The sequence below is a fragment of the Chrysochloris asiatica genome, unplaced genomic scaffold (genome assembly GCF_000296735.1).
Source record: "Chrysochloris asiatica unplaced genomic scaffold, ChrAsi1.0 scaffold00023, whole genome shotgun sequence".
Lineage (NCBI taxonomy): Eukaryota > Metazoa > Chordata > Mammalia > Afrosoricida > Chrysochloridae > Chrysochloris > Chrysochloris asiatica.
Window position 1 is genome coordinate 7,763,198 of NW_006408541.1, and position 18,554 is coordinate 7,781,751.

Genomic DNA, 18,554 nt, shown 5'->3' on the forward strand with positions numbered 1-18,554 from the left:
CTCACACAAAGGAACCCAGCCAGCTCAATTCCCACATAAAGCTTGTGTGAGTAGAGGGTCTTGAAAGTTTAAGACATCTGCGACCTACCCCACCTCGCCCAGATCTGCATTTCATTAAAACATTCCTTTCATATACTGCAAAGTTTCATGTCTGTAGAATCTCTTCCCACCCATGTTCAATGTTATTATACCTGGTGGTGGTAGTGGTGGTGTGTTGTGGAGTCAGTTCCAACTCATAGCACCCCTGCATAGCGTTTCCGAGGCTCCAAATCTTTAATAGAGCAGAAAGCCTCATCTTTCTCCCATGGAACGTCTGGTAGTTTCGAACTACTGACCTTGAGATTAGCATCCCGACTCATAACTACTGCATTACCACAGCTAGGGCTCCCCAACATCATCGGTCTCATGTCTTGCCACAGAAGTTCATTTAGGGGAAAGATTGGATTCTGGCACCACGGGCAAGAAACATCCCTTTCAGGGACTGTAACACAGACTGAAGGCCTTCGAGGTTTTACTTGGAGTAACATTCAGTCTATGTTTTAGGTTTATTTCAATTAAAGTAAGGGGCCGGTTTCCAGTGGTTCTGAATTCTCGTTTATGCAGCAGTTCAGTACAGCTAGTCGCCTTTTACCCCTCAGGATCCCTGGTGCTGCAACAGTTAAGTGTTTGACTGTTAACTGAAAGGTTGGTGGTTTGAATCCACCCAGAGACCCCTCCAGGAAATGAGCAAGTGATCTGATCACATCAACACGACAGCCTTGAACCCTTATGGGGCAGTTCTACTCTGCTCCACAGGGTCGCTGTGAATGACACTTGACTCGGTGACAATCAGCAACCACTGGGACATTTTTTTCTCATCCTTTTTTGCTTATTCCGCCATCCATAAAGTTAAGGGAACAGGACCATCAGAGCTGGCCCACCAGATTCTATCAGTGGACTTTACTGCATAATGACCAGGTGTGATCCTCATCCTCAGTCCCCATGGGGTCATAACCTATGGCAGGAAACGGAGAATCCTGGCCAGTTCAAGGTTTTACCAAGAAAAACCCAATAGGCACTAAATCTGGTTCAATACTGGGTCTGTTTCTCTATGTCTCAATTTCTCTTCTTATCAAAAGAATTTTCTTAGCTCAGGAAAGAGGCGGGGGTGGGGGGGAAGTTACTCAGTGAAATAGATCTATTACTATAAATAAAAGTGTCCGCTTTACTTTAGTAAATCTGGGGCTCTTTTCTTGGCTTAATCACATGGGCCACTTGGAATGAGACCTTTACACACGTTTCTCCAATGTTTGAGGGCAGCATGCACACAAGGCAAGGCATTGTTCTAGAATGTTCCTGCCAGGACCAGAAATGTTCCTCTCCCCACATGGGTTTTCCCATTGCCCACCTTCTCTGCAAAACAGTTGAAATATCAGCCACTGGCTTGGTCTGTGTGATTCATAAACTCTGCCACTCATCCATTGCTTCTTGGTTCTCAGTGTAATGTCTACCTCCTGTAACCCTTCCCCTCTCCCACAACCCAAATGCAACAACAAGGTGACAACTCACGCAAGAAGAAGGTAAGGTCCATTGATGTACAGTCTCCAAATCCTATCCATTAGCATTTCATGGATAGGAACATCAGATAAAATACAAGGAAACTTCAAAACATTTGTGGAAAAATTCCACCATCTTTGAATTCCACTTTTCCATGACCTTTTTGGAGCCCCTTCATATAAAACACCTGATTAAATTCAAATTTCAGTTCAACAAATCATTTTTACATAAGTATAAGCATGTTCCATGCAATGTTTGGAACATACTTAAACTAATATATATATATATATATATATATATATTCATCTTTAACTGAAATTCCAAGTTCACTGAAATTCACATCGAACAGCCTGTATTTTCATTTGCTAACTCTGGCAGCCCTATTATTATTGATGATGGTCTGTGATACACATGGTTGGAGGTTTTTTAGCGTTGTACTTTTACATAAAGAATATCAAGTTGGTTGACACTGGCAGGATAGCATTTGGGGAAGAGAGGAGAGGTGTGGGCAGGGAGAAAAGCCAGGCTCATAGTTTCTGATTGTAACTCTGAGACTGAGTAAGGAGAGAATATGTGGAAATCCTATCAATCAGTAGGATCTCTGTGGGAATCTCTCTCTGGTTGCTTCCATATGATTACTCATTTAATACTTATTTCATGCCAGATTCTGTGCCATGTAGGAGCTAGAAATAGCCTATTGGTGTAATGGTTAAGCACTTGGCTGCTACAGGTTAGTGGTTCAAATACACCCAGTAGCTCCATGGGGTAAAGACATAGCAATTTGCCCCGTAAAGATGACTGCCTAGGAAATCCTGAGGTCCAGTTCTCCTAGGTCACATAGGGTCATTATGAGTTGGAAGTGACACATATGGCACCTAAACAACCATAGTTATTGCATTGTTACAAATAGAGAGACAGAGAGAGATACACTTGTAGTATTTTGCCCCTACCATGGAATTTTAATATCACAGATAATACTATGACCTGTTGAAGAGCCACAGACCTTGTAAATAGCTATTTTATCATACTCCCCCACTCAAAACCAAGTTCTACCCCCGTGATATGGCCCTTGTTGGAAATACATTATGGGACTTGCCCCATTGTTGATGGTAGAGGAGTGTAGGGGGACAGCTGGCTTTGGTGGAGACAGTAGAGACTAGAGTGTTTATTAAGAACTTGATTTTGGGATCCACCTTCTCAACCCAAATGTCAACTCTGTCCCTTTAGTAGAGACCTTAAATGCACTTACCTGTACAATGGTCGTAAGTAGTCCCTGCCTTACTGGGCCATTGTTAGTGCATTCTAAGGCTAGGAACAGTGTTACCATGACATCAGAATTAAAGGTTAGCCATTTGTCTGGAAGAAGCAGTTGTGGTCCAACCGGACTCGGCAGAGAGAAGATGGGGGTCAGGGAGCAAAATGGTGCATGGAAAACAGGAAGCCAGAGGGATTCAGTAAACCTGACATGTCCAGAAGAGGCGCTGGAATTTGAGCATGGGGTGAGGCTTTTCTCTAACTCCCATGTGTCTTTGGGCGAGTGGGCTTTAAGGGACAGCCATGAACTGAACAGATATTCAGCATTGTTGTTGTTGAGTACCATGGAGTCAGTTCCAACTCATAGCGACCCTGTACAGGGCTTCCAAGGCTGTAAATCTTTACGGGAGCAGAACGCCTCATCTTTCTTCCGTGGAACAGCTGGTAGTTTCAAACTGCCGACCTTGAGGTTAGCAGCCCAATTCGTAACCACTACAGCATACGAAGTATAAAAAACCAAGCAGCCGAATTGAAATGAAAGCTCATAGGGCCATCCCACAATCAAACGTCTACTCTAATGCCATTGGCAGGCCCCATGAGTGACCTTCACCAACCAGAGATAGAAACAGCGTTTCTACCCTGACCTCCAGGTACACTGTCTAAGGAGGGATTCTCCCAGGGAAGCAAAAGGGAGGTGTTGATGTTGGGCAAACTGAACCACTTGTGGCTTTTTCTGCCATCCCAGACCACAGTTCCTTTAGCCACCGATTGTAGACCATGCTGTTCCCTGTGCACGGACCCCCACCCCCACCCCCAGGTAATTTCCAGCTGTCTTTTGAGCCATAACACAGGCTTCTCTTTCTTACTCAAACCTTCCTTCAGCACCAGATCCATTTCCCTGTTCTAAACCCTGGAAGGCCCTTCTCTCCCTGGGCAGCACCTCTCAGAGCTGAAATTTGACATTTCCACATGGAATGATTTGTTTGCTTGCCGCCTCTCCAAGTGGATAGTAAACTCCATCAGTGCACCTGAATGCATGAACAAATGGTGGTTTTGTGCCGTGGAGTCGGTTCTGACTCATAGCAACCCTGTATAGGGTTTCCGAGGCTATAAATCTTAACAGAGGCAGAAAGCCTTATCCTTCTCCCACTGAGTGGATGGTAGATTCGAACTACTGATCTTAAGGTTAGCAGCCCAGCTCATAACCCATTCAGTACTAAAGCTTCTTAAATGGATAAATACTACTTCTTTTTCATGTGTTCTGGGAGTGGAGGGGGGAGGACACTTGGTGGGAGGTACTTACCCTTTGTTGTTGTAAAGTGCCGTGGAGTCGATTCCGACCCATAGCGACCCTGTAAGTGTTTCTGAGGAGCAGCTGGTGAGCTTGAACCACCAACCTTGCAGTTCAAAAGGCTTTGCAGTCTGACACAGTAACCCACAGCACCACCCCAGGACTCCACTTACCCTTTAGACAGGCTCATTTGGTTTCATCACTATTTAGAGCAAAAACAGTGCCGGGAGCTGCAGACCGTTTCAGGGGGCTTTAAAAGTTCATGGGGAAATTCCATTACCTTTTCATTCCATTTTCCATGAACTTTTTGAAGCCTCCTGGTACACAGCACACAGAATCTCCCAATTTAGGCCATTTGGACTTCACTGTGTATGAAATACAGACAAACGTTTAAATGTTGTGCTGTTTCATACTCTGAAATATAACTGAGCTTCTTTTTGACTTTCCAGCCCTCACTAAAGTCATTTCTATACTTTGCCCCCTTTAAATTCTAATTCAAACTCAGCCTCAATAAATGAGTTCTGTTTAGTATGAAAAAAAGCCAGCATGGAAGATACGGAGTCTTGTTAAATGTCACGTTATTTGTAGACACCCGTTTTATAGACAAAGTGCTGCCCGTGGGAAACTCCCTAGCCACACGTCCAGACTGGAGTTCGGTTGTGCTACTTAACATTGGGCAGCTCATGGGCCTTGAATATGTGGAACTGGGACCATTGGACCAGGTCGCCAAGAATCTTTCCAACATCAGAAAGACGATGAAACTTCTTGAATTTTGTCCACATCTCACTTTTACTGACAGCTTCCCTCACCCCCACCTATTTAGTGAGAAAATGTAATCAAAGAACTGACACCCCTGGGAATTTCCAGGGCCTGAGTCACAGGTCCCTGAAGCAAAACATTGTCAAACAAAAAGGTTGGCTCAAGGGACTCTAGTGTTGAATTTTTTAGTGCTGGTATTTACCCATGTAGAGAAAGAGATGATTATAATTCTCCCAACCCGTCCTTTATCCCATGACTCAAGGAGCTAGCAAGAATGAGCAGCCTGGCCCCTAAAGAAGTCAAATGTCCTGGGTTTGGGTTGCAGCTCGGACAATGAGAGAGTAGGACAGGGGGAAGGGAGAGAGAAGGAGAGCGGGACTAGGACCATATGAACTGAGTGAATAGCACTTGGAGAAGTATACATTTAGGGTGTGGGGCTGGCCCTAAATGAGAAGCAATGGGATGTGCCATGATCTTCCTAGTCAAACCCTTTCCCAGAGTTCCAAGCTAGATATCTGCTACAGGAACACCTGTGAAAGCAGGAACCTGTCAACTGTGGAAAATGACCAGGAAAGTGGTAAAACTGCCCCCCCCCCCCATCATAGGCAGAAAACACGAGACCTAGAAAACAGGGTCGTACCATTGAATTTCAGCTTTCACAGGTTTTATTATATTTACGTTGTAACCTACTAAATCAATGCTTTCTAAAATGGGATGTAGAAAGAAAAGTTCAGAATTCCTATTTAAATGATCTGTATTTCAATCCTTGTTTCTTATTCAGGAAATTAATACATGTACATACTATACAAAGGGGCTTCAAAAAGTTGGTGGAAAAATGGAAGTGAAATATGATAGAATTTTTCCACTGACTTTTGAAGCCCCTTCATATACATCAGCACATATACGTGGAAGTGGGTGTTCCACCTGTTTTTATTAATGGCGACATGGTCAAAACTGCCCAGAGATGAGTAGCTTAGAACCACTTAACATCACCTTGATTCCTAATTAATTCCTAATTAATTGACTCCGTGTTCCCAATTAATTAGTTGCATGAACATCATTAAAAAGAAATGTTCTATTTTTTTTTTTCAAAAGGAAAAGATCTTAACTCCCCACCCCACCCCAAGATTTAACACAAATCCATGTTCGTAGTAGAATGTTTGAAAAACACATTGCTAAGGACAAAATTAACACCACACAGAACTAAAATCTGTGCATATTTAAAAAAAAAGAGAGAGAGAGAGACCTTTGACTTTTGAGTTCTTGAGATGGTTTTTAATTTTTTTTCCCCATCACTTATTTTTAACTCTGTAGGGTGCGGAAAAGTCACCTCCCACTTCAGCTGACCCCAAGTCAGAAAAAGCCAACTTTACACCCCAGGAGACACAAGGGGCAGCCAAGAGTCCTAAAGGCTGCAACCCCTCCGGACCCTCGCCATCTGCAGCAGCCAGTGAGACAGCAAAGGAAGGTGCCAAGGAGAAAACAGGACCCACCTCCATGCCACTGGGCAAACTGTTTTGGAAAAAGGTAAGTCTGTCTTTTCAAACCTCCCCAAGATTGCAGCGTACCCTTGAGCTGGGACCATTGGAGAAGTTCTTAGGGTTGCTTTCATCGACGTGTTCAACCCTGTATGGGGTTACTTTTTCTTCTCCACTTTCCATCAAGTAGAAGACTTTCAATTTCCTCCCAGGAAGAATGAAATGGCAGTCATGCTAAAAACATATGTTTGGTGGGAATGAACAGGAAACAGACAAAGAGAATTTCTCACTCTTGACATGACTCCGGTTCGTGACACAGTTTTGTGGTATTTCATGATTTCGTTTTCTTTCTAAAATGGTATATGACCCATGCATGGCTCCTGCCATCTGAGAGCCCAGACCCTGGTGAGATGAACCAGCGCTGGGTGTTTTGTCTTGTCTTTTCCCCAGGCAGACATAATTCATCCATGAGCCACTAGGTGTCGCTCTCCTTTGGGAAAGCCAAGAATGGTGTCCGCCAGTTCCCCAGCAGCAAATTAGACCATGTGCTGCACTCTGGGACCATGTAGACCAGTCTGACGTTTTTCCTCCCTACAGTGAATGGGTCTGAGGTGTGTGCTGCCCAGGGACGTAGGGGCTGAGTAATTCTGGGAGTTACTGCTTTACCACCATTGCTGAGTAAGCTCACAGCTACCACATGTGTTCTGAAACTTTGCCTGTTTTATATTTGGCCAAAAGACAAACAGGAAATGTGTGTGTGAGAGTAAAGCGCATTCATACAGCTGGAAAATTCAGCTTAGGCATTTCATCCAAACATCCTTGCCATTTACCATGAGGAAGGTAGGCGGTAAATACAGATTTCACAGTGGAGTTAGTTTTCCTTTCTTGTCCAGATTCCAGGTGAACGCAGGTGCCTTTTTCCTGTTGGTTTGCTGTTGGACAGAAATCTTCCTTCTAGGTTCTGCCAAGAACACAAGTTCCAGTGTTTCATGAAAACCTTAGTCCATCAACACTCTGTATTGAGCTCCTTCCTTGACAAACACCACTTATTTATTTCTTAAACTCTCTTATCAGCAGTATACTGTAGGGAAATGTTTCTGAGCAAGTTCATATGAGCATGCTGATGGTGATGGAGATGGCTTCAGTGACTACATTTGAAAACCACAAGTGCCCAACAAGCAGTTGTGGTGGTTTTGTGTTGTGGAGTTGGTTCCGACTCATCGCGACTTTGCATAGGGTTTACGAGGCTGTAGATCCTTACTGGAGCAGAAAGCCTCATCATTCTCCCACAAAATGGCTGGTAGTTTTCAACTGCTGACCTTAAGGTTGGCAACCCAACGCGTAACCACTAACTACCAGAGCTCCTTACTGCGCAATAGCTGTTCCCTAAGCCCTTAATCCCCCCGGTGCTCAGCAAAGTTAAGTTCTGACCTTGCCAACTTCATTCTCTCTCATTCTGTCCAGTTTGGGAAACTACTGAGTAATTTCATCCAAGGTTTCTCTTTGCTTTGGAATTTCTAAGGGATTTACTGATTCCTCTTTGACAATCAAGCTGTCCCCATTGAAAATAAAATCAAGGATCACTTGACATTCATTTCCTCAATGATAGTATAATCCATTTATTTCAGTCTCACTGTGCTTGTATCATTTTTGTTGTTAGGTGCTGTTGAGTTAGTTCTCACCTTATGTACAACAGAACAAAACACCACTCAGTCCTGTACAATCCTCACAGTTGTTGTTACATTTGAGCCCATCGCTGCTGCCACTGTGCCAGTCCATCTTGTTGGGGGTCTCCCTCTTTTTCACTGACCTCCACTTTACCTAGGATGCTGTTCTTCTCCAGGGACTGGTCCCTCCTGAGAATATGTCCAAAGTACCTGAGGCAAAGTCTCTCCATTCTCTCTTGTAGGGAGCATTCATGATCTGGCTTTATTTTGTTAGTAGATTGTAGGAATAATGAAGTTACGCAAAACAAAACACCAGTTGAATCACCTATAATTCTTGTCTCTACTTCTGTCACCCAAGCAGAAAAAAATAGCCTCATGGGGAGGTTAAAATAGGGAAGATCTGCGTATTCCATCGTGCTTTTTAATCACTGTCTTTGTGCCGAATTCTTTATGCTAAATCCGTCGAGCTAATCTTCTACATCCATAGCTAACATTCTTGTGGGGGAGTTGATGTGCAAGAAGAACACAAAATGAGAACTTTGTTTTCTTTCCCTTGAAATGAGACACATTTTGGCTACAAAAATCACTCTTGTAAACAAACAAAAAAATAGTAAGTAGGGACAGGGTTGTTGTTGTCGAGTCAGTTCTGACTCACTGCGACCTCGCAGAGCAGAACAGAGCAGAGGTGGGAGACATCCAGCCCATGGGCCACATAAGGCCCACGAGATCCTTTGGTCTGGTCCTTCCAAGGCAACCGCAGTTCCAGTCATCACACTGTTTGACCAAATACAACAGGCTGATTTTAAAGTTGGCAATTTTGCATGGCCCATGAATATTGTTATCAATTTTAGCAGAAAAAAAAAGTCCCCTACACCCGCTATTGGCCAAGTGGCAGCATCGATGGACTCAAGCGTGGCAACAGTGAGGTTGGCCCAGTATCAGGCAGTGTTTCGTTCTGCTGTGCAGAAGGTCACTATGGGTCGGTACCGACTCGATGGCACCTAACAACAACAACAACAACAACCCTGCTATAGAGGGTTTCTAAGGAGCAACTGGTTGGTTTGAACCACTGATGTTGCAATTAGCAGTCCAATGCTGATCCCACAGCACACACCAGGACTCCCGGGAGGCGAACACTAGGATATGCTTATATATTCACTGATAACTAACAGAACGCTCTCTTCTCTTCTAACTGAGAAGCTGGCTTTAGAGTCTGAGGGTCGATGATGGTAAACAGGAGAAACCAATTTTTCCCAGCACAGGCTTTGAAAATGAAACTATAATCTCTTGAATGGATAGTCTCAATTGCTGAAGTAATTCTTACTTTATACATCTATTTTTAATAACAGTAATCTTTGGAGGAATCAACTTAGGTTATGGTATACTTGCCAACAAAAAAATGAGGTTCACACCCAGAGACTGGACTGAATATGCCCTTTGCAGTTCTGAGTCAGTCAGGCTGCATTTGCTCTATGACTTTGCAAAATGCACTTGCTCTCTTTGAATTTTGCCTCCTGCATCTGTTTAGTGGAAGGGTTGTAACAGATGATCTGGCAAACTCTGCATAAGGCAAGTCTCCCATAACACCCAGAATCAGAAAGATGGGACTTTGTAAACTTGGACAGCCTTGAAACACTTTTTCTTATCTGTAACAGAATATTGAATGTCGTGTGGGCTGCCAGAACAAACAAATCTGGCTTGGAAGAAGTAAAGTCAGAATGCTTCACTAGATGCAGGGATGATGAGCTGCTGTCTCACGTACTTGGGATGTATCTCAGGGACAGTCCTCAGAAAAGGACATTGTACTTGGTAAAGTAGAGGGTGGGTCTCCTGGTGTTGCACTGTCGGATCAGCACTGGACTGTGAACCTCAAGGTTGCTAGTTCAAACCCACCAGCTGCTCTTCAGTCACTATGAGTCCAAATTGACGTGACAGCACGTAACAACCACAAAGTCGAGGGTCCGTGAAAAAGATGAAGACTCTTAATGAGGTGGATTGACAACGTGGCTGCAACCTGGATTTAAACTTGGCAGCGATTGTGAGGCTCTCACGCCATGGTGTGTAGGGCTGGAATGAGTCAGGTCCTCGGCAGCAGCACCTAATAACAACGGCAGCACAGGGAAGATGTCTCTCCCAGTGTTGATATAAGAGTAATTGGACATACAGACCACCTGAGATGTTACCCATGTTCAGGGAATCAAGCATCCTCCTGGTTTTCCAGGTACAAACAATGGGCTGGTCTTCATCTGAATATCCAAGTATGACTTCCGGTGCCAGCACCTCCAGGGTGTCAGCAAGCATGAGATCCCTTTTCTAACATCAAAGGACATGAAATCCACTTGGAGTCACCAGACATACGTGCTCATACAAGTAGTAAATCATTGATTGAGAATATTGTCTTAAAGAACCCTTTTCCTGGCTCTTTCAGAGGAGTCAAATGATGTAAAAAGGAGTAAAAGAATGTGAGTTCTGAAGCCCAAGACACATAATCAGATCTCAGCTCCGACCATCCCTGGCTGCTTGAGTTTGTGCGGATCACTGAGATAAGCCAGCCAAGCTTCCGTTAGCTCAAGCTCCCATGGTTACTCGGAGGCCTATGTAAGAAAACGAATGCAAAGTGACTGACATTCAACGAGTCATCTTCCCGTTCCCAAGCAGTGAAGTTTGTGACCCAGCTCTGGTAGTGTAGTGGTTACGAATCGGGCTGCGAACCTTTAAGGTCAGCAGTTCGAAACTACCAGCCGCTCCATGGGAGAAAGATGCGGCATTCTGCTCCTGTAAAGATTTACAGCCTCGGAAACCCTGTACAGGGTCGCTGTGGGTCGGAACCAACTCGACGGCACTTCACAACAACAACAACAACATTGATGTAGTAGATCCAGTATTAATTTAGGAGCCCTGGTGTGGTGCTGTAGGATAAACACAGCACTGCAAGGTCGGTTTGAACGGCAAGGTCGGAGGTTCAAACCCACCAGCTGGTCTTCAGAAACCCTATACAGAGAGAGTCGCTATAAGTTGGAACCAACTCAACGGCACTTAACAACAACAACAACAACAACAGGCTACTCCATGGGACAAAGACCTTCCATAAAAATTACAGCCACGAAAACTCTACGGTGCAGTTCCATGCGGTCACACAAGGTTGTTATGACTCGCCAAACAACTAAGTTTCCAGTTGTGAGACAGACCATTTGAAATAAAAAATGAAAATGATATATAAAAGTGATTACAGCCAAGAAAACCATACGGGACCTTTCTGCTGGGTAATCCATGCAGACACCATGATTTGGGGTTGACCCTGTGAGCAGCTAACAACAACAGTGTTCATTTATGGGATGCAGGTGGCAAATGAAATACTACGGCTGTTGAGAAAGGAGAGAAAGTGGAATGTAGGGCCAAATAGAGCATGTTAACTTTCCCCAGCATCATCTGGGGAATTTGTTTAAAAGACAGCCTTTTACCCCTCCATCCCCCTGGAATTCTGGTTACGAAGGTCTGAAAGCCCCTGAGAGAAGGTTTGGGAAACCTGGCCTTGGGTAGAGGTGTCATACTTCATTCGGGTTCAGCCCCCTACTTGCAAACAGCAAGGTCGGCAGTTCGAAACTACCAGCTGTTCTGCATGAGAAAGATGAGGCTTTCTGCTCCTGTAAAGATTTACAGCCTCAGAAACCCTGCACAGGGTCCTATGAGTCAGAATCGACTTCACAGCACATAACCACCGCCCCCACCCCCACCCCCAGATAGGCTGAATCCAAGTCTACATTTTACCGAGATTTCCCAGGTGACTCTTGTAGATTCATAAGAACCCCCTAACTGCAGGGTTGGTGGTTCAAACCTACCAGACACTCCTTTAAAACCCTACACAAGGGAGGTTTGCTATGGGTTGGAACCGACTCAACAGCACTTAACAACATATCTAGACTAAAAAGGCTAATTTGCAGTAGGGCTTGGAACCAGTAGGAGCCGTATGGAAGTCTTGTATGAAATCAAGGAGCTCAGGAAATCAAAAGGAAGCTTCTGGAAGGCATGCTGGCCACAGGCTGTCTGTTGGCCTAAGTGCTCCCATATGAAAGTAGTTTAAAGAAACTTTCTTTTAGGGATTAAAAGCACTTTTTCAAGGACACTTAGCTCCTTAGTCACAGCAACAGAAGTGTCCAAACTGGATCCTTCAGATTACATAAGGGATTCAGAGGGTGGGTGAGGACCCAGAAATCATTTACAAAAAAGAAACGAAACAAATGTTTATAATTGTTTTTCTGGGAGGAGAATCTAGATCTCTGAAAAGAGTCTCAAAATAGTCAGCAACTTACCCGTTCACTCCAGAGAAGTTTAAGAACCACTGAAGAAAAGGCACAAAGATGTAGTTCCCCAAAATTGGAACTTGGTCAACAGAAGTGCTAGTTGTGGCATTGACCTTGGATCAAATCAGAGCAGGACTGTAGGTATCAGCATTACTGTAGGAATCAGCGTGTTGAAATGAGACGGGTCAGATCCAGCCCTCAGCCCTCCACAGAAGCATCTTACCACATTGAGTTTTGGCGGTGGTGTTAAGTGCCGCTGAGTCCGTTCTGACTCATAGCAACCCTGTATAGGGTTTCCAAGGAATGGCTGGTGGGTTTGAACCACCAGCCTTGCAATTAGCAGTCCAGTGTTTATCCTACAGCGCTACACCAGGACTCCAAGAAAATGTGTAAGCAAATGGAAGTCTACTGGCCAACACTTTGTGGTTTGCGTTTTCTGTGGTACCCCCTTCCTGGCTCAATTACATTTGTGTGTGTGTTTTTTCCCCTTTGTTGTGTTTTTAGAACAGTGATTTGATTTATATTGACTTGCTATACTGTTTACATTTCTGAAAACCTCCTTCAAGCTTTTCAGTACAAAGTATATACATAAAGAATTAAATGTTAAAAGATTCCACCAGGAGAAGAATTGTTATCAGGACTGCTTGTGAGGGTTGGAAATGTAAAGGTAGATGTTTTGTAGCAAGGAGGGGAGTTGTTAACTTTACAGCCTAGGAGTGGAGGTCCCTGGGACCATCAAGGGAGAAGAGCAGAGAGCGGGACCCAACCCAGAGAAGCAATGATGCCTGAGATGGAGGCAGAGAAGATGACATGGAGAGATGGAGCAGTTGGGGACTATAGACACAGAGAGGGAGAGGGGCTGTGTGCTGATGACCGGAGGGGAAGGCTTGTAGTGTATACCCTTTGGTTGGTTGATGATGCATGGAGGGGATTGTAACCATAGCACTGAAGTGATATACAATAGGATGAATGTAAAACTAATGTTCTCCCATATAAACTATCACATAATTCACAATAAAACATTTAAAAAAATGATTCCACCAGGAGGAAATGAGAACCTAACTAACCCTTGTCTTTTTTGTAATATCTTTTTTATTCAACAGCCTGACTCTGGCTTTTGTTTTTATCTTCCCTTTAGTCAATTAAAGAGGATTCAGTCCCCACAGGTCCCGAGGAGAATGTAAGTTACGTGTTAAGTGACAGAATCATTCCACGCTCATCTTCAGACCAGAGTGTTTCCAGTTCTGGGGTTCTGTGTACTTGCATGATGCAAATGGTGTCTATCTGCTATAGATGCTTTCGTCCTTTCATGTGATTTGGGATCCCTGGGGAGGGACATTGGATGAGTCACTCACATTGTTGCTGTTCAGTGCCATCAAGTTGATTTTCAACTCAGAGTAACTCCACGTGCTCCCTAGGATTCCTAGGCTGTAACTTTTCCAGGAGTCCAGGAGTGGTGCTGGGGGTTAATGAGTCAGACTGCTACGTCAGTCAGCAGCCGCTCCTTGGAAACCCTATACAGGGTCGCTGTGGGTCGGAACCAACTTGACGGCACTTCACAACAACAACCTGTACAGGAACAAACAATTCACCAGGTTATACTCCTGTGGGGCTGCTGGGTGAGTTTGAACTCCCAACCATCCAGTTAGCAGCTGAGTGCTTAACTCTTGTGCCATAGGACTCCTTCATTGTCATTGAGTCATTGGAAAATGAATGCAAAGTCAGAACATTTTGTTAAAATGTTATCATTGAAGGGCTGAAAGCATCTACTGAGCTTAAAACAGCTTTACACTTCCTTCAAGGCAATGATGCCCCATCCTCTCCTTCATCCCACCTTGATTGTTCTCTCATCTTTATTTCCATGGCGACTCAGGCTCTCTACTAACTTGCATCAGACAGGGGAGCATCTTGCTGCAATGGATGCTGGGACTTTTCATTTCAGGCTGGAGAGCTGACAAGGATGGGTCTTTTCCTGAGACAGACAGGCTGAACTTCACTGTCTTTTTGATCTTTTGGTCTTCTAGAAAGGATGGGCTGAAATTTCAAGAACGAATGTTTATTATATCTTAAGGAAATGACTTCATATGAAAATACAAATACACAAAATGGATCTTTCCAAAAAACCTTTCAGGGAAATTTTTTCTTAAATTTGCCTTGTGAGTTTCAGATCCAAAACAGCCACCTTCTGCCTTCAAGTGCAGTCTTTGGGAAAAAAATAAAAATTGAGTGGGACTAAGTAAATTCACAGCCCTTCAAGATAAAACTGATGGCTATCACTGTGCCAGAGCAAAACACGTCTTCGCTCTCTCTGAGTGCTCCTTGTTGGTTTGGCGATGGATTGGGACTTGTGTTTTAAATTTTTATCCCACTGAAATGGGACAGATGTTGAGGATCCAAACGTGTTCCAGGAATGTTGTCCATCTAGGGGAGGGAAATTAACACAGAGGTGATGTATTAGGAATCTTTGTAGCAGAAAGAGTTTGGGAATCTGCTTTTTTTTCTTTTTCGAACAACTGGAACTCCAACCTGGGAGTTCAGCAAAGCACAGGTTTCTCTTAATTCTAGAATGTTCTCCTAAATTTACTAGCTATTTTCTAAAGACTCAAAATCTCTAGTTACTTCAGCAACCCGTAAAGAGGAATTGCATGAATCTCCTGCCCCAACAATTTTAATTAAAATGTTGTGGGTTAAATTCAGATCATCAGTTAGCTCTGAGTGTCTGAGTTTTGAAGGAACGTTCTGTTTTGGATGCTAGTGCACAGTTGCTCTTTGGAAGAAACCTGGTAGATTTCTACCAGGCCAGTGGAAGGTATTTCATTTCCAGTGTGAAATTTAAAAGAGAAATAAAAGCATGGCTTGTGAGCTAAGTCATTGATACCAAAGGAGTGACACAAAGCAGGTAGGAGTAAGTATGACAGAAAAGTGGGTTTGTTTGTTTGTGTGTTTGTTTGTTTAAGGACAACAAAGAAGTCTTATAATCGTCGCTTGAGATGACAGGTCCATGAAAGATGTCTTCGTTTTTATCTTATGACATTTCATCCTCTAACACCTTACCACTTAGATAGAATGAGGCTAAAAAGGTGTGATGTTGGTCCCAGTACCTCCAGGCTGTGCCACCTGTAGAGTCTCAGTTTACTGATCTGTTAAATGGTACAATAACATCGTCGGTTCAAACTCACCAGCCGCTCTTCGGAAACCCTAGACAGGGTCGCTATGAGTCGGAACCGACTTGACAACCCTGAACAACAACACCAACCCCTTAAGATGATTGTGAGAACTACATGGAACAATGACATGGCATTCGTGGTTCTGAGGCTGAAGCCTAGGAACGCCTTGAAAACAGGCAGAGCCTAGCCTACAGCTACATCTGACCCACCACCTGTTTTTTGTAGGACCCATAGGCTAAGAATGGTTCTTACATCTGTAAATGGTTGGGGGAAAAAACATGGAAAGAAGAAAATTTCGTGACATGTAGCCATGGTATAAACTTCAGATGTCAGTGTCTATAAATAAAGTTTTATTAGGACACAGGCACATGCATTCCTTTACATATTACCAATGAATATGTAAGCTTTCTTGCTTCATGGCAGAGTCGAGTAGTTATAACAGACACTAATCTGTCAGCCCATTTGCAGGATATGCTTGCTGACCGTTGCAGTCATTGTTAGAATCCTGGTGTGGTACTACAGGAAAAACACTGGACCACGAGGTTGGTTTGAACGACAGGGTTGACGGTTCAACTGCACCAGGTGCTCCTCAAAAACCCTAGACAGGGCCGCAGTCATTGTGAGCAAGAGAGCTGACATTGGGAGTTATTTCCTCTCAGCTGACCCAATGGCACATGACAGGAAGACAGATCTTGAACAGAGTTTCTTTCATGTCCTTCTCCAAAACAGAGAGAGAGCGAGATAGCAAAACCAATGCGAACTACTATAAATATTCAGAACAGGACAATGAGGTGTGATTGCGTGTTTGATGGGGCAGTGGTGGGCTGGTGGCAGAATTCTCGCCTCCATGAAGGCAACCTGGCTAAGCTACCCCAAGCACAGCCACTGTCCATCTGTTGTGTGTTGTTACAATGCTGAGCAGGTTTCCATGGCGCCTCCAGACTAAGAGAGACTAGGAAGAAAGGTCTCGCTATCTACTTCAGAAAAAATCAGCAAAGCAAACCACATAGATCATCGTCTCATACATGGGTTCACTTGAGTCTGGGGCCAGCTTGATGACAGTTAACAACACACATAATTAGTGAGTTCTCACAGCTTTGTTATTGTTGTTGTTGAGTGCCATGGAGTCAGTTCTGACTCATAGCCACCCTGCGTAGGGTTTTCAAGGCTTTAAATCTTTGAGAGAGCCGCAAGTCTCATCTTTCTACCATCTTATAGCTTGATTATGCTTTATTTAATTTCACTACCTGCAACTTTCCAAAACATGCTCCCAACCAATGCAAGCTCCACGTATATATTTACAAAGTAAGTATGATATAAAAATTTGAAGCAAAAAGTAAAATCCTTTGCTGAAAATTATATTGCCTCTATTCACCATATCAGCCATGTGTATACCATGTTGTTGTTGTTGTTTAGAGCTATCAAGTCTGGTCCAACTCATAGCAACCTTGTATAGGGTTTCCAAGGTGGCTGATGGGTTTAAACTGCCAACCTTTTGCGTAGAAGTCCAGTGCAGATCTTCCAGTACCACACTAAGACCCATATCCATATCCTCTACTAAAACCAAGTAGTGGGGGGTTCATTCTAAATATGGCACAAATCTGGTTTTACCGGTGTCCAGCTACCCAAAATTAAAATAAGCAGATGCAGTAATATATTCTTAACAAGGCTCAAGTCTGAAAGGAAACTGGAAAGGATCCAAATAAAAGTAGAATTCATATGTCTGTCTATGCAAATAACTCGTTCTGGGTTTGCCACTCTGGATGCCAATGGATTTTCCTTGGTTGCAAAAAGCCAACTTGTTGGCCTGACTTCAAAGCTCATTTGAGTCTCTAGACGTCCTGATTTGGGGTCTACTGAAAGAGTTGTGTTTTGGAGAGTCGACTGGTGGCCTAGGATTTGTGATTTGCTGCTTCTTGATTGGAAAGGCCCAGTTGGCGTTCAGATAATGTTGATTTGCAAAGCTACTGCCACAGCATCTTGCCATCTCATTATCTGGGTAATTTTCCCTCCAGGCTCTTGCACACAACAAAAGAGCCAGCTTCAAAGACGGAATCATTTCAAATACAGGGTCAGGCATAACCTGTTCTTTACCTACCTCAAGGTCAGTTCCCGCCTCTCTTCTATTTCTTCCCTGGATTTCGTGAAAAGATGTCCACAACCACACCCCAAAAATATTTCATTGTGATTGATCTAAACTAGTATCCCTGTTGACTTCACCTTCAATTAGTCTAGGGTAAAGATGTGACCGAGTTCTGAAATAGACTTTCGCTTAGAGGATCAAAATACAGAAGTTCATTTGGAGCAAATCTTTCTTTGCACTTTGCATTCCTTCTTGGAACATTGGGTTGAGGAAGTGATGCCTGGAACCGCAGCAGCTATTTTATGACAGGAGGCAACAAATGTAAAAATGTGAATCCAGCATGCCAAAGATGACTGAGAAAGAGTCTGGCTTCTGGGAGATATGGTGAGCCAACTCTAGAACGTGCCAATTTCAAACTTCTTGTTCCATGTTTTCATTGGTTAAGCCACAATTAGATATTCAACTCCTGGCAATCAATTCCATCTTCACTGATGTAATTACTGAAGTGAGACTTTGGCCAAGTCACTCAACCATTCAGATCCTTCATCTGTAGAATGGGGACAGGGTTATCTACCATGAGCTGTCTTTGTAATTATTTATTGAGTTAATATATTATATTTTAAAATTATATATATATATATATATTAAAAGGACTTCTGGTGTGGTGCTGTAGGATCAGCACTGGACTGCAAAACACAGGTCGGCAGTTCAAACCTACCAGCTGCTTCTCAGAAACCCTAGACAAGGGTTTGTAACCAATTCGACAGCACTTAACAATAACAACATATACAAAAGTTCCTGGGATGATGCACAACAAGAGGCAGCCATTAACAAAGCGTCTCTACTTGTGGCTTAAGGTGCTCTGGTAGCGTAGTAGCTATGAGTCGGGCTGCTAACCTCAAGGTCAGAGTTCGAAACTACCAGTGGTTCCATGGGAGAAAGATGAAGGTTTCTGCTCCTGTAAAGATTTACAGGGTCACTGTGAGTGAGAACCAACTTGATGACCCATAATATCAAC

The 18,554-nt window shown here is 43.6% G+C and overlaps 1 protein-coding gene across 1 annotated transcript in view; it reads left to right on the plus strand.

The window, feature by feature from the left end:
* The window catches only part of BCAS1 (breast carcinoma amplified sequence 1), a 135,660-nt gene that overhangs the window by 81,966 nt on the left and 35,140 nt on the right, over positions 1-18,554 (plus strand). Inside the window, exons 8-9 of the mRNA XM_006839322.1 lie at positions 6,155-6,367; positions 13,425-13,466. Of these exons, the coding sequence (XP_006839385.1) occupies positions 6,155-6,367; positions 13,425-13,466 (255 nt within the window). The remainder of the gene's footprint in view (positions 1-6,154; positions 6,368-13,424; positions 13,467-18,554) is intronic.